This window comes from Anthonomus grandis, chromosome 9, assembly GCF_022605725.1.
Source record: "Anthonomus grandis grandis chromosome 9, icAntGran1.3, whole genome shotgun sequence".
Classification (NCBI taxonomy): domain Eukaryota; kingdom Metazoa; phylum Arthropoda; class Insecta; order Coleoptera; family Curculionidae; genus Anthonomus; species Anthonomus grandis.
In genome coordinates, this window is record NC_065554.1 from 30,343,999 (window position 1) to 30,360,990 (window position 16,992).

Genomic DNA, 16,992 nt, shown 5'->3' on the forward strand with positions numbered 1-16,992 from the left:
TTTGACAATTTGAAATCGAATCGAAATTGAACCTCCTACTGCAAAAATCGCATGGATACGGCCTGGCAGCCGTATATTCATCTTGGGCAGTAGGTAACGGAATATCTTCTTCGGCCATACATTGAATACCTCCGTCTGCAACCGCTTCTTCTGATCCTATTATGATTTCTTCCGGACAACTTTCACCTGTTGTAAAAAATTGTAAGGTTATGTGTCTTTGGGAAATGTTATTAGAAAACAAACCCCATTGATCAGTAATAATTTCCTCAGTGACCTCCATAAGTTGTTCTTGAGTGTAGCTTGCCTCGTTGTTTCCATCGTGCATAACCAAAACGTTGCCATCTAAAAGGTAAGAATCTAAATTAAAGAGCAAAAATTGAGATTTAATTTTTGGTACCTTGTAAATACATTACTCCAGGATCATTTTGTTCTGTTAACGAAGTATTTTGACTTGAAGAGGGTTCTTGAATAACCTGGGAAGAAAATGGTGTGTAAAAGGTAATAAAGCCCATTTTAGTGGTTGACTACAATGCTATAGCATACTTTTTCTGTTTACAATTACAACTTTCTTACAATTACATAAAACAGAAAAAGAAAAAAAGGCAAAAGCCATTCTAGAAATGTCCTGAAAGGTGTATTAAATAATTCAATATCCTTACAATGGTCATTCTAGACATGGGTTATGTACATCATAATTTGTTAACTGTGATACTAAACCAAAAACAATTTTGCATCACATTTAAAACCAGAAAATGTCTAATAATTGATGATTATATACAGTGCATTCACGATGAAAGGAACAAACTCATTTAAAATTCAGGTATTTTTTTCTCCTTTTATTTTTCGGACAGGACGATTGTCATTGTCACTTGCACATTTTTTGTAATAAAATATTTCTATACATGACATCAACATGAATTCTAGTGTCGAACGTGCAATAGACAAGATTTTTGAGAATAGCTTGCCACCATACAGCAATTAGTTTTGACCTTTGTTGTGCAGAAAATTCTAATGATATGATATATGAGGAGTATTTTTATGATTTGGTAAGGGAGATTACATAGCATTTAACGACTGTCTTGCTGGGATAGACTGGAATCAATTGTTTTTGGAAGAGACATCTATTATTGATGTCATAGTTTTAATTTTCTATAATGTGATCTACTCCTCAATGGAAAGGTTTATTCCTCTAAAGAGGTACAAAAGTTCTTCTTTTCCATGTTGGTTTTCTTCAGAGCTTCGCAGTTTGATCATAAGAAAGAAACAAATTCACAAAAAGTTTAAAATTAGTGGTCAACAGCAGGATTATGATGAATTTGTATTTTTGAGACATCAATGTGAGTACTTAAGAGAGTTGTGCTATCAACAATATATTTATTAATAAGGTGGAAATGAATCTCGCTGACAATCCGAGGTACTTCTGGTCATATATTCAAAATAAAAAAACTGGTTTTAGCCTTCCCTTCAGAATGACCTAAAATGACAAGATTAGTATGAATATCTCGGATACTGGGGATATGTTTGCAGAATACTTTTCATTCGTCTATTCGGATGATCAAGTCAATGACATACCATCTTTTGATTCTGATAAATCAATTTGTCTGAGCAATTTAACTCTGTCAACGCAGGATGTTTATGAGGTTATTACTTCCTCTAAGAATAAGCTCTGCGCTGGACCAGATGGGATTCTGGCATTCTTCCTAAAGAAATGTGTTGGTGTTCTTACGAAACCAATACTGTTCATTTTTAACAAATCTCTAGGTACTGGTTCTTACCCTACTCTCTGGAAGAGAAGTTTTCTAAAACCCATTTTTAAATCTGGTAGTAGAAATGAAATTTCCAATTATCGGGCTGTGTGTAACCAATCTGAGTTGCCACAGCTGCTTGACTGCCTGGTCAGTCATAGGATTGCCTGGAGTTTTAAATCTTTATTTAATCCTGAGCAATTTGGATTTATAAAAGGCAGATCTACTGATGCTAATTTGGTGCTGTATGTCAACTACCTCTACCGCTGCTTGGAGAAGGGACTTCAGGTTGACTCAATATATACAGATTTTTCCAAGGCTTTTGATTAATTGGTTAGGGTTAACCATGAGGTACTCTTGAAGAAGCTTAGGGCTTTAGGTATTGTGGGGCCTCTTCTTCAGTGGATCTCGGGATTCATCAGAGGTAGAACCCAGATTGTTAATCTTGGAGGTACATGTTCCTCTGAAATTTTGGTGCCATCTGGGGTGCCACAGGGCTGTTTTGTTTTGCTTTTTTTTTTATTGATTTAGTTTGGAAACTTAAAAATTGTCGTGTGCTAATGTTTGCTGATGATGTGAAGCTATTTAGGCCTATCACATCCCTTTCTGATGCTGTGCTCTTGCAAAAAAGACCTTAATTTGTTCTTTGATTGGTGCCACTTGAATAGAATGTCCCTTAATATCAATAAGTGCCATAAGATTACTTTTTCTAAGCAAAGAAACCCTATTGCTTTTCTTTATAAAATAAATGCGATGTAGCAATTGGTGTCAAAACAGAGGTTTCTGACTTAGGAATATTTATTGACTGAGGTTGTCTTTTAAAAGTCACATCAATCAGGTGACTGGTAGAGCAATGAAAATGCTGGGTTTTATCCAACGGTCTACAACTGATTTGTCTTTGTTTACTTTTAGATTACTTTATTGCTCTCTTGTTAGGCCCATCTTGGAGTATGGCTCAATTGTGTGGTCTCCGTCATATAACTGCTACATTGAGCAGCTTGAAAAAACTCAAAATAAATTTTTAAGGGTGGCTGCTTTTAGATGTGGTTACAGGAGACAGGAGTATTACTATCAGTGGGTCAGGGATAACCTGAACTTACCCACATCAGAGTCATGAAGAACATTACTCGACTTATGTTTTATGCATAAGGTTTTAAATGCTACTATAGATTGTCCCGAGGTATTATCTCTTTTTAAACTTAGGGTGCCTTCCAGATTGAATAAACAATCAGAAATATTTTCAGTCCCATTCCACCGTGCTAATGGTCTGTCAGGACAGATAAGCTTTTTTGACTCTAGGATTACATCTTTTAAGGGGCAGTTAAAGAATATTATTTCATAGGGACTTTAATTAATTAACTCACCTACACCTTTCCTTGATTTATAGATGGTTTTGTATCTGAATATATATGTTTGTATGGGTATGCTATGTAACACATTTGAGGTCGGTAAATAGCTTCCAATTGCACATTTTCAATCTTTGCTTTAAATCATCAACACTGTTTGGTCTATGCACATAAACGTTGGACTTCAAATAGCCCCATAAGAAAAAATCTAATGGGGTTGTATCTGGTGGGTTATACCTTGGTGGCCACTCAATTGGCCCTCTTCATGCAATTCCAGATGAATTACGAAAAGTTGCATCAAAAACTATTTGTAAATAATAAGGTCTACTTACATTCTAAGAAATGACATGAATTGGACAACAAATTAAACATAAGTTGCAATAAATATTCATATCTTAAATTCATACATTTCATTAGTCTGTTTCATTAGACTTTAGGCATGTAGTTTGCTAAACAAAAAGTATTCAGAATACGTCATAGAATTGTAACTTTATAATATACAGGGTGTTCTATTTAAAAAAATGAATGCTGACGCCATAGTTTCTACTTGAGGCACCCTATATAGAAATTTGTGTGTCCAAAAAATAAAAGAAGAAAAAAATACCTGAATTTTAAATGAATTTGTTACTTTCACCATGTTTGTAATGTATAATGTGAATATTTCTTTTATTTATTAACAGCCAGTGCCAATTAGGTACAAAGTGTGTAAATTTAACGATCCAATATCTTTAAAATAAATGTATCAAAACAGTACAATTTTAATTACTTATACCTTAAATTCTTATTATCCAGGCTTGACAATATCAAAATCAATGGATGCCGTCAAGTACCTGCCAATCATGATTGTAAAGAGCCAAAAAAACTTAATTTCAGAATGTTGATTATCCAATGAAAGTAGCAGTAACAGTAGAATAAACTATATTGTTGTTCATTAAATTGCATATATTTGTAAGGGTGTAGAAGAGTTAGAGCTATAAAGATAAAATAACTACAATTGTACATATTAGGATTTTCTACTTGGATAAATAAATAAGGCAGACAATAATTTTATTAATTATAACAGCTTACAGTTGAAAAGGGAAAGCTGATGGACAAACCCTTAAAAAAGAGCAATTGCATTATGATATGTTAAAAATGATAACTTTCTTTGCATTCCAACTAGGCACATAGGGATGTGAGCAAATTTTGCTGACACGGTCATATTGAAAATGACGATCACGTCATTTATTTTTATGACACCATCGTCATTTATTTTTTATCAATTAAAATCTTACTGTCGCAAAAATAAACGACCGTCATTAAAAAAAATGACAGTCACAAAAAATAAATTACTGTCACAAAAATATCAGCTGATTTTCAATGTTTACTGCTTAAGACAAGCTGCAACCTGCTTATTACATTGGCTTGGCTGGCTTGCTTGCTTCTTCTCGCGATCAGCGCGTCAATTCAGTTGTTCGGCGGCATTAGTACCTTTACAATAAGAGCTATTTTATATTTTTTCCTGTGCCTATTTATTTTTTGTTGTGTTTTGTTTTTTAAACATCAAGAAAATGGGTAGAACTAAAAGTATTGTATATAAATACTTTAATACTCTAAATAAGCCAGGACAGAAATTGAAATGTTGAATGAATCAGCAGAACAGTAAGCAGAGTTAGAAGAGGTAAGGAATAGTTCATTGGCATCGGGGCCTTCGACATCTAAAGTCCAAAGAATGGGTAGTCGTAGTCAATGTAGCTCAATTAGTACCCTACGCACTCTAAGCAGTTTTATTGACAACATTAAACCCGACGATCAAGATGAAATTTGGTTGATGCTAGCAAAGGCAATTTATGCTACAGGTCTGCCCTTAAATATAACAGAAAATATATATTGGATAGACCTTTTTAAAAAAATCAGACCGTCCTTGACGTTGCCGTCACGTTATTTTTTAATAATACAACATTGTTTTATTTATAAATATTTTTTATTATGAGAACTTAATGTTTTGTTTTATGTTGTAAATGACCATAAATGACAAAAATGACTGTCATTTTACATCCCTATAGGCACACTATACTTACTCTCAAACCAATTGTTAAAATTAATAAAATTATCTTCAAAGCCACTTACCTCCTCTTCTACAACCTCTTCGACTAATTCCCCAGGCTCGACAACCTCCTGGTTGAAGTCCCCGGGTACACCCCCAAGAAATTCTTCAGATTGTGTGGGAATTATTTCATTTTCTATTGCAGAGATAACTTCCTCTTCGGTTTGGACTTCTTCAGTGTCATCCTCCCAGGTAAGGGTAAATGATGACGATGGATCATCATCCATTTTAATTAGATTAATTGGTTATCATAACATACTGAAATATTAATAATATGTTAACGATTTATAAGTGTAGGTAGTTGAAAGTTACATGATGTCGATTTATGTTGTTTCAAGGCAGTTCAAGAAATGTTTTAATTCTTCTAGGCAGTTCAACTCTTAAGGAGTAATAAATATTTTTTAAATACCATCAGATAGTTGCATTAAACTCTGCTCAATACAACAACAAGAGGTAAAAAAAGTGAAATACTCTCCATGCATATGTTCTTACAATAAATATATGAAAAAACACTCATAAGAACCATAATATAGAGAAAAATCATAATTCAAAGCTGCCCTATAAACATAAACCCTTGTACAAATGATATTAGCTGCCTAGGAATACTGGGAGTGTTATCCTTGTATATCTAACTTTGTGTCCTTAGCACTTCTATGAGAGTCATCCAGGACTTTTAACAGTCTTAGATAAGTCTTTTTAAGATTTATTTTTATTTTAAAGAAATTTAGGTTATACTTCTTAGAACTAAGCAATCTATAGATAAACTAAGAAAATACCTTTTTTTTTAGTTTTTATTGATTGAGGTGCAAAATAAAGGTATGAAGGTATAAAAAGAATAAAAGGTTTATTTCTTTAATTAATTTATGAGGGACAGAAAATGTATAATCACTTGCCATCAAGACTTAGACCTGTTAATTCTTTGAAGACTTCATTTATGCTTTTATGTTCTTACTAATGTCATAGGTTAACTTCTTTTGTTAGAATTAATATGTATTAAAGAAAGGGTGTAATTGGCTGTTGATACTAGTAAATAAATAAATACCTATTTACATAAAATAAATAAATAGAATTAAAAAAAAGTTTACATGGTACCTGCTTGTTGACATTAATAAATAGATTCTTGAACCTCTAGAAAGCCTGTAAGAGAATTTCAATTTTTCCCTGGAATTGATACTAGCAACAAAACTGGATAAGTGTTTTTTTCTAGGATTATAAACAGAATGAAACAAAGAGTGAAACTCCTACTTAATGAGATGAAGTATGCTCAGGAGTTCTGAGCAAATTTATTGATTTTATCCCTCTAAAATTCAGATGTTTGAAATAGTGGTAAATAGCAAATAACTTATGGACATCCCACACAATATATGAAAAAATAAACTGGTTTTCCGTATAAAAAAGTTTAAGGTTACTAGCAAGAACAACTTTTGACAGGAAAGGGAGAGGTTATGCAAAAGTTGAGGTTAAAGTCATTAGTTTTCATAAAAACGTAAACAAATAACAATTTAATTCTTGGGTGAACTATGAAGAGCTGTTTCGAGATATATCTCGTTGAGAACGAACCGAGTCGACGTCCATTTTATTAAATGATTAAAGGAATATCGGCGAAAAGAAAAAAGGAAATATTGAATTACATCACACATCCTTACAGACGAATTTAAGTGCATAAATAAATACATTACAAATAACCAAAAAAGATTATACATGAGAAACCAAGTACTTACAAACGAAATAGTTGATAAAATCATCCGAAAAAAAGAAAAAACCCAGAACGCAGCGTCGATCTCCGCTATTGCTCGAGTGTGGGCAAATGGCTGCTCCTCTCCTCCTGTTTGACGTCCTAAATTACGGAATTTGACTTCCGCGACGGCGAAACCGCCTTATGGTAAGTTCCCTTAAGGGCCCCGGCTCGCGACCGCACGGATTTTCCAGCCGATTAAGTGTGTCGGGGCATCCCGGGCCCCAAACGGCCCGAAAATTTAGGTTATAGCGAAAATTAACCTAAAATTCACGAACGACGACGACCGCCAAAACATCGGCCATTTTTACGACTCCGCCTTCTCGTTTCCGGTCATGGCGACGTCGTCGACCGCGAAATTTGAATTTTTCCCTTCGGGTATTTTAACTATGCGCATTATTTTCATGTTTTTTTCCCTTATATTACTTAATTACGGAGTGAGGAATATTGAGAATATTTTTCATAATTGAAATGAAGTTGATGTGCTCGCGATTTTAGTTGGAAGTTGTCGCTTTTAGTTGGGAAAGTTGATTTGACATATATGGTTTTATATATAATGACGTCATTGATATATATCAGGGACGTAGCATGTGAAAATAATTACGCTTTTTTTACTTTTTTCTGTTTTCTGAATATCCATTAGAGGTCTTTTCTGCAAATTTTTTATTGGTTTTTTTATATCGGGAAAAGTCGAATTAAAACAAATGTTGTAATGCGTGTAAAAAAAAGAGTCGTCAACGGAATTTTGTCCTCAATGCGAACCTGTTTGTGTTAACCTATTTGAATTTTACCGCCAAATTTTAAAAAATGTTTTTTTTTTTGTTGGGTGTCCAGTAATTGCAAAGATATTATAACGACTTTGATTACCAATTAACTGATTTTGTAAAATTGGAAAATTATATTAACAGAAGTCAATTAGAAACTATTTTAATATCAATTTTAGGGCATTTGTTAATTCAAATCAAATAATAATAATAATAATAATAATTCCAGAAAATTACTTTTTATAAATTACCAATACAAACTTTTGCTGCAGCTTTTCTCGACGAGGAAATTCTCGAGCCTCCTCTTAAAAATAAACATATTTGGGGCATTTGTTATATTATGGTGCAAGTGATTAAAAATCTTACAAGCATAGTAAATAATATTTTTTTGATAAAATGCTGTTTGGTGAACATATGGCAATAAAAGCAAAGTATATAGATTTCAACTGTCAGACTGTGATAAGAGGTCCCGTTTACGGATAAAACTATTTGCTGGGATATTTGCTTTATTTTTATATACATAGATACTTAAGTATCTATATATATCTATCATTCTTATTTCAAGAATGTAAACTCCAATCAAAGTAAAGATTTTATTCTCTTTAAAGTGAGCCCTGCCTGAGTCTCTAAATTTAAGGTTACTAATGATCCTGACGGCATACCTCTGAATAAGAAATACCCTTGAAGGTCTTTATTTGTATGAACCCTTAGTAGGATTCTAAACCTTAGGTATATAAAGGAAATTACAACAAATGATGTACATAAAATTCTCGACATGTTTCGGACACAATGGTATATAATAATTATATATTAATATATCATAAGATTTTTTTTTTAAATAATAAAATTAAGTCAAAGTCAAAAATAGCTTTATTGTTACAGAACATCATCTGCTGTTAACAAAGCATTATATAAAATCTTAAAGATAGTTGACAACATAATCTTTTACAAAAATATAAAAATTTTAACAATTCTTACATACATAGAATATAGAACACACCCAAAGAAAGGGTAGTAAGAATTCACATTACGCTGTGCAAAATTCTTCACTGTCAAAAGATTGTATTTAACAACTCGTCTACAGAATAAAATGCTTTAGCAAGCAAGAGTTTCTTTATATTTTTCCTAAAACGTTTTTCACAATTTATTAGCCTTATATAAAGGGGTAGGTGGTTAAAAAGCCTTCTGCCCCCATATACAAAAGAGGACTTAATCTGCTCACTTTTTGGGATAGGTAGAGGTAAAGAGAAGGTTGTTCGGAGATTGTAACCCGAGGAGGGGGGGCCAAGTTGATGGCGATATTTTTTGTGGATAAGACAAACAGTCTCTAAAATAAAAAGGCATGGCAATGTCAGGACAGAGTGTTTTAAAAACAATGGCCTACAGGGGCTACGAAAGGGAGCTGCACACATATAGCGTATGGCTCTTTTTTGCAAAATAAATAGAGAACTGAACAAATACTGAGAGCACACACCCCAAAACACAATACCGTATCTCAGATAAGACTCTATAAGAGCATGGTAGGCAATTTTGGCCACATCACGTCCCAGAGAATGTGTTATTACTCTAATAGCATAACAGTTGGATGATAACTTCCCTAATAAAGAGGAGATATGATTTTCAAATTTTAATTGCTTATCAATCGTCAGGCCCAAAAATTTGCATGTTTCAGAAGGACTTATTGTTTCATTTTGCAAAGTGACAGTTCCAAGGTTACATTTAAAAGTTAAAATATTAGTTTTAGAAATATTAAAGGTTAATCTATTAGATTCACACCATGACTTTACAAGAATTAAATCTTCATCAACAATATTCCTTAATCTCTTGGTGTCAGTGTCATGCCAAAGTAATGTTGTATCATCCGCAAAGATAGTAAATTTGCCCCTAATTGGAATTTGAGAGATATCATTGACATATAGCAGGAACAATATTGGTCCAAGAACAGAACCCTGGGGTACACCAGCGTCCATATTCAGACGGGATGACATATCATTGTCAAAGAATACCCTTTGTGTTCTTCCAGATAGGTAAGAACGAAACCAGTCGAGAGCAACTCCTCTGAATCCATAGGTTTCTAGCTTCTGTAGCAGTATTCTGTGACTTACACAGTCAAACGCCTTAGATAAGTCACAGAACACCGCCGCCGCACTCTCCCCAGCGTTCAACCCCATGTACAGACTCTCTAAAAAATTGAAAATAGCATCAGATGTACCCAGTTTCGTCCGGAATCCAAATTGCTGATGGTTAAGAACATTATGCCGTTTCAGAAATTCCATCATCCTAGTTTTTACCAATCTTTCTACAAGCTTGCCAAGCGTGGGAAGCAGGGCTATGGGTCTGAAATTTGATGGGTCATCATAGTTTCCACCCTTAAATAATGGTATAATCAAGGCATCCTTGAGTAAATGTGGAAAGGACCCACTTGAAAGTGAAACATTTAACACCTCAGCCAAAGAATCAAGGGTTGGTAGCGGTAGCGCTGTTAGGACCTTTAGTGACAGCCCATCCCATCCAGAGGAGTTCTTATTTTTCATTGAGGATAGAGCTTCCATTATTTCACTAGAATCTGTTGGTCTAAAGAAAAATGTTTTAGGCACCTTAATGTTGTGTAAGTATGAGCGCGGATCTCCAACAGACTGAGGAAATAATATTGATAGACCTAAAGCAACACCCTGGAAAAAATTATTGAGTGTTTCGGCCGACACCGTGCTATTAGAAACAGAAGGGTTCCCATGTTCGCCACGTAAGTCATTAACAATTTTCCAAGACTCTCTAGACTTATTTCTTGATTGGTTTATTTTACTTGAGTAGTATAAGTTTTTTGCCAATTTCACTGTATCACGGTAAATTTTGCGATATCTATTAAAGTAGGATATGAATTTGGAGTTGTCCAAGGCAAACTTTCTTATGGAGTGCAAACACCGAAGATTTTTACCAGAAACTAATAGACCCCTGCTATACCAGGGTCTTCTCCTTTTTTCCCTAATTGTCACCATGGGAAAAGTTGCCTCAAAAACATCTACTAAAGTTGAATGGAAACTCTCAAAAGGATCACCGTTGTTAAGTATGATACCATTCAAGTCTATTGAATTACAACATTCTTTAAACTTACAGAAATTTTTTCTAGTGAACAACCTTCCGCACTTTTTTTTTCTTGAGGTACACTTTTTTTCACTTAGAAGAAAGGAACATAATACGGCCTCATGATCAGACAACCCGGCATTTACAATTCTACATGCAACCTGCGTTTCACAGAGAGTAGAGCAAACATAATCTAAAAGTGATGCTGAATTAGCAGTGATGCGAGTAGGTTGGTCAACATGCAAACTTAAATTAAAAGATTTCAGCACTCTATGTATCGACAAATGATTGTTAGAGTTTTTGCAGTCTAAAAAATTTACATTAATGTCACCTGTCAATATTAGTGATGCATTTACCGATATTTGGCTTAAAATGTTATATAATTTATCAATAAAACTACTAAAATTACTCGAGGGTGACCTGTAAAGGCCTAAAATGTACAAATTTAATTCTTTAGAATAAACAATGCAAAATTCAAAAGTTTTTTCTTCCAGGAGATACTCAAACTTGGTTATATCAACAAAGTTATATCTTTCTAAAAACTTATTCTCTATTAATATCAAAGTTCCACCATGATTATACTGAGTACGGGAATAGATGGATGATGAATTAAAAAATAATAATAATAAATAGAGGGTTTTTCGACAGGGAATCAAACCTTGGCTTGTAGGTATAGAACTGATTTTAAACCCTGATGATGGACACAGCTTTGACCGACATGTCGGGAATTTAAAAAAACTGAATCATATTTAATAAATAAGCGTGGTGGGAGACTGCAGGATTTTCATTGTACATACATTAAAATAATTGCATTTATAATGTATAATAACCTCCTCCTCTCTCGGTAAAATAAACAAGGTAAATGTGTTTTAAGAACTCTGTTTTAAGAGTTGCTTGATAGTGTGTTACGTAAGACGTAAAATTTTTAGTACTTAAAAAATTATTCAAGAAAAACCGATTTTCACTGGCGTCTTTAAGGGGTCGTATTATATCTTCGTAGGTCGAGGATCTATGGGAATGTTCCATATTAATCTTTCTATCTGAATCCGAGAGGTTTCCCACAATTTCCGGGACACCCTGATGAATAAATATTCAACCAAAACTTTATTAAAATATTCACAGGAATAAAGGACGTTGTCCAAACAGAACTGCTATTATGCATATATAACTATATTTAACTCTTTTTATTTCCATCAAGAATAATGTTTTCACCCTCAATTGATTAAATGAGCTTAAACGCCAGTTTGGATTCTCCGATCGCTTAATAAAGCTCCTTAACTCCTATTTAGTTAACCGCTCTCAGTTTGTAGTGGTCGAAGGCTTTAGATCTGCTTGTTTTTCACCCACCTCTGGAGTTCCTTAGGGCTCTAACTTGGGCCCCCTTCTCTTTAACGTTTTCGCTAATGACTTGATCTCCACCCTCAATTGCTCTCTGATGACCTAAAGCTTTTCCATAGGATTGACTCTATAGCAGATTGTGGTCAACTGCAAGAGAACATCAATACTGTACACCATTGGTGCACTTTGAACCGGCTTAACCTTAATGTTTCCAAATGTAATGTGGCCAGCTACTTTCGAATCAAAAGTCCAGTTGTCTTTAATTACTCAGTTAATGGAGAGTCTCTGGCAAGGTCTACCTGTTTTAAGGCTCTTGGAGTCACCTTTGACCAAAAATTTTCTTTTATCCCTCACATCGAAGATACTGTTTCTAGAGCTACTCGCATGCTGGACTTTATTTTTAGAAATTGCAAACTTTTTTCGAACGCTGCCACTGCCAAAACTCTCTACTATGCATTTGTTAGATCCAGGCTGGACTACAGATTCCTCATTTGGTCTCCCGTTTACACCCAGCACATTCACCTATTAGAATCAGTCCAACGGCGATTCCGTAAATGTTTGGCATTTAAGGATGAAGGAGTCTATCCTCCAAGGGGTTTTGACCATAACCTTCTGCTCTCTAGATATACTAAACCGTCACTTGCGAAGAGCAGAGAAGTGTATTCGGTGAAATTCTTGTTTAATATACTTAACCATAAAATTGACTGCCCATCCCTTTTGCAAAGGATTTGCTTTCATATACCATGCCCAGGATCTAGACAGTGTCCAGCTTTTAACTTGGACATAGCTAAGTCCAACATTCTGTACCAGAGTCCTATTCACTTTATGTGTCAAAACTTTAACACTATTGCTGATTCTTGTGACATTCACCATGACAATTTGGCACTTATTTTGAGTCTGAAAAAAACTCAATTTATAATTAAATTAAAACCTAAAAATCATGTATATGGTTAATAAAATTAAAAGTTTAAACGCATATGTATGAGAAATGTATACACAATATAAATTTAAATTTTACTTCATAAAAAATTAGAAATTTAAGAAAAAATTTAAGTAAAATAAATTTTCCAATATATTATATAATATTATATTATAAGGTTTTTTCAGGTCGGCCATTAACTCTTTTTTTATTAGAAAATAAAATTGTATTTAGTAAAACTAAATGTCTGTCTATAAATTAGTTGGACACCATCGATAGTTTTCTCTCTTAATCACTAAAAAATTTAAAAAAATAATGCATAACTTTTGCATTAATGATCGTCATTTCCTTACAATTCATTATAAATAACTCGACATAGATTTAAATAATTATTTTCCTTTTTAGGGGAAATTGAGTAGTTTTTATACTTTATTCCAGGCATTTATAGCCAATTTAAATTTTTTTGCGGTAGCTTTTTGATCAAGTAGTTTAAGTCATTCAGGACATTTTTTACATCCATGATCTAGGAATTAAGCTTTTATTAAATTCTAGGCATGTGAATTGTGATTTGTAATTTTTATACTTTAGAGTAAGTTTATTATTTTTTGTGATTTTCTTTAGGGTACTTTCTGTAAGTGAAGGTTTCAAGAAATATCTAAATTTTTAACTAGATGTATCAAAGTTGGCAAAATAACAAAATATAGATGATTTTTAATAAAAATGCATGTCATAGAACTAAAAAATTAAAAATAAATAAAAAAACACAAGCACAACAAAATTGAATTGATTCTTCTAGATTTTCCTTAAAGGAAATCTGTTTATAATGAACATCAGTTTTTCCACTTCCACAAAAAGTAAATTAGCTTGTCTTTGTCTATTTTCGTTTAATAATTTCAAAACCAATAATTAAAATACTGTTTAAAAAGAGATGAGTATATTTTTGTTAATGTGCATAAAATAATAATTTATCCATCTAGTCTTGGTAGAATGCAAAGTACGACGAAAAAATAGAAAATCAATGATGCAGGTCGACATTTCCAATTTATGTTGTTCCAAGTAATAACAATTCTTAATTTAAAATCTCTAATAAATCTTTTTATAACCCTTCAAACTGCCAAAAAGACACCCTTTCCTCTGAACCCTATATTTATATAGATAATGAGCCAGGTAGCACCTGTTAATACCATGTTTTTATTGTCTTAAGCCGATCAATAATACCTACCTAAAAATACGTTTTATGAATTGTTTTATTTATGATAAGAGCACAATTTTGTAAACAATTTATTCAAGTTCAGGATTCAGATTATTTTATTACCTCAGGTATACAGGTGGGACTTTCCAGTTAGTTCTTTGTATCAAATATTAATTAAGCTTACAATAAAGCCATACAGATTTATCTGCATTTAATGTTAATATAAATTATGTTTAAAAAAAAACAACATAGAAGTAATAAACTGTATTTATATAAATTTACTATGTGGTACGATAAATTCACTTTTCACATTCCGCCAGACATGGTCTGCAATTCTAATTATTCGTTAATTGCTCGCCTGCTGAAATAATATTAATTAGGAAATTAATTATTATATTCAGCGTGATTGGGCTTTCGTTTACCAATCAGATTTTTAACGCGTCCGTAATTATCATAATTAACGTATTTACGCAGGTGGAACAGGCGATTTTTCGGTCTCCTTTTCGGGGTAGAACATTCTTATTAGGTTGTTATTAATAAATAATAAATATTCAAGAAAAAGCCATTTATGTATTTGTTGTGGCCAATTTTCTGCTTATCATTAGAAACCAATGAAAATGTACCTGTTACACTATTATTTTTGCAAAGGAGAATGATGCAAAATTTAAAAAAATCGCTAAAATATTTCTGCTTGGCTGAATAGGTTAAACCTTAGCCTTTTCATGCACAAAACCTGCGTATGGTCGGTGGGGGAGGCTAGGTTATTTAGTTTTTAGTTTGAATACATTTATTTACTCATTTTTTTCTGCTCTTTTGATTTAAATTCATTCTTGATTCTTATCCTAATTTAGTGTTGATTTTTTATTATTTATTTTCTCAAACTCACTACTTTTTTTTATTATATAGCAATTTTTTTATAGTTTAGTTGCATGGATTTAATACAGTTTATGCATTCTTACTTGTACATTTATATATTTAATTAATTCTCCTGGGTATATGTAACCTGTTGGAAATAAATCTTATTATTATTATAAATGCTTTTTAAGCTATACTCAAAAATATCACAATAAGTACTAATACACCTTTTTTTATTTCCAGATAAATAAATAAGCTCTGTTTATATCAACTGATAATCTACTACTAAACCCATAAGAATGAGTACCTTCGAGGGGATTATCAAAGAAATCCCCGGGATCAGCGTAGACCGCTTCGATGGCAAAAACCTCAATTCTACTGCTTTCTTCCTCTCACACTGTCACAGTGACCACATGAGTGGCCTCAATACGGTTTCCTTTCAAAATAAATTAATAACTGATAACTTAACGTTGTATGTCAGCAGTGTTTCCGCTGAAATACTGAAACGTTTGTACCCGGAGATACAAAAAAACGTACAAACTTTACCGGTAGAACAATGTTCTGTTGTAAAAGTCCATAACGAATGGCACGTGTCTGTGACGTGTATTCCCGCTGGTCACTGTCCAGGCTCAGTGATGTTTTTATTTGAAACAAATCACGGTTCCAGGATTTTATATACCGGAGACTTTAGGATCAATACTGAAGACATTACAAAGTTCAAATGTTTTTATGATAAATTTAATGAAGTGAAACCTGTGGACAAGATTTATTTAGACACCACGTTTTTCTCGCCATTATATTCGTCTCTGCCGAAGAGGCAAGACAGTCTGGACGAGCTGTGCAAGTTAATTCTAAATTGGACCACACTGGATCCCGCGAATTGCGTCAAATTGGACCTGAGGGCCAAATACGGGTACGAGTACGCGTTCAAAGAAATTTTCGCGAAATGTAAAATGCCCGTTCACGTGGACCAAGAGAAATTCAATTTTTATTCCCTTATACCCGAGATGGATGAATGCGTTACCACTAACGGCAACGAAACTCAGATACACAACTGTAAATTTATTCAAAAAGATGTTTGCGTATTTTGCAATAAAGATAAGCTAAGAATTATTAGACTTTCAGCTTTCCGTTGGCACGGAGACGATTTTACCAGAGGCATTTCCGAAGTTGATTCGGAAGGTGTTTTTTATGTTTGCTATTCTACACACGCTTCATACCAAGAGGGACGGGCTTTAATAAACTTTTTACGCCCCAAAGATATACATGTTTGCGTGAAGGAACCTAACAATCCTGACGGTAATGTAGCTATGGAAATACTGATCAAAAAAGAGCTGGATAGGGTTAATCGAATTGAGAAAAAAAAGGTTGAAAGTACTAATAAGCTGTTTAGTATTGAACAAATTGGTTGGGGAGAACCCAGAAAGAGATCAAGAAAAAATGAGGATAGTGGTGGGGTTTTGGATTCACCACCAAGATAGCCTCTGGAAAGAACTAATTATTGTTATTATTATAATGTTAGATTTCAGAAGTTACGTGGAAATAAGTTTTACATTCGTATTTTTATACTATACTTGAGAATTCTTGAATAAAATTATATAATAAGGCTTTTTCTTGTATGATCTTTTTGTCAGTGTCAAATAAATAAAGCAAACTTTTTCATTCAGGTGTCCTAACTGTTAATCTCCTACTAAATATTACCCACGTAATTGTTGAAGCCGTGAAGTAAATTTTATTTAAAAAATGTGACCTAAAACACTGAAAGTTTTAAACTCAAATCAAAAAATTAAAAAGACCAAATGCTCCAACCTATGCACTGACGAAAGGTACAGTCTTGAAATTCGGAACATAAAATCTTCTTATACAATCATTGGACACCTATTTCAGCGTTTTTCCAAAAAATTTAGAAAACATGAAAAAACAGTTCTGGA

General features: G+C 33.2%; 2 protein-coding genes across 3 annotated transcripts in view; one reads left to right on the forward strand and one right to left on the reverse strand.

Annotated features, from left to right (window-relative positions):
* The window catches only part of LOC126740120 (uncharacterized), a 36,425-nt gene extending 29,384 nt beyond the window's left edge, over positions 1-7,041 (reverse strand). The window contains exons 1-5 of one of the 2 annotated variants that reach the window (XM_050446034.1): positions 6,899-7,041; positions 5,201-5,435; positions 398-473; positions 244-342; positions 33-186 (exon numbers count right to left, since the gene is read on the reverse strand). In XM_050446034.1, coding sequence (XP_050301991.1) covers positions 33-186; positions 244-342; positions 398-473; positions 5,201-5,404 — 533 coding nt within the window. In that variant the 5' untranslated portion in view covers positions 5,405-5,435; positions 6,899-7,041. Of the gene's footprint in view, positions 1-32; positions 187-243; positions 343-397; positions 474-5,200; positions 5,436-6,269; positions 6,417-6,898 lie in introns of those variants that run through there. The other variant, XM_050446035.1, reaches the window with a different exon arrangement.
* Positions 6,912-16,723, forward strand: LOC126740122 (protein artemis). The gene is made up of 2 exons (XM_050446039.1): positions 6,912-7,059; positions 15,305-16,723. Exon 2 carries the CDS (start codon positions 15,361-15,363, stop codon positions 16,540-16,542), a length of 1,182 nt encoding a protein of 393 aa, XP_050301996.1. The 5' UTR covers positions 6,912-7,059; positions 15,305-15,360; the 3' UTR covers positions 16,543-16,723.
* Positions 16,724-16,992: the final 269 nt, after the last annotated feature.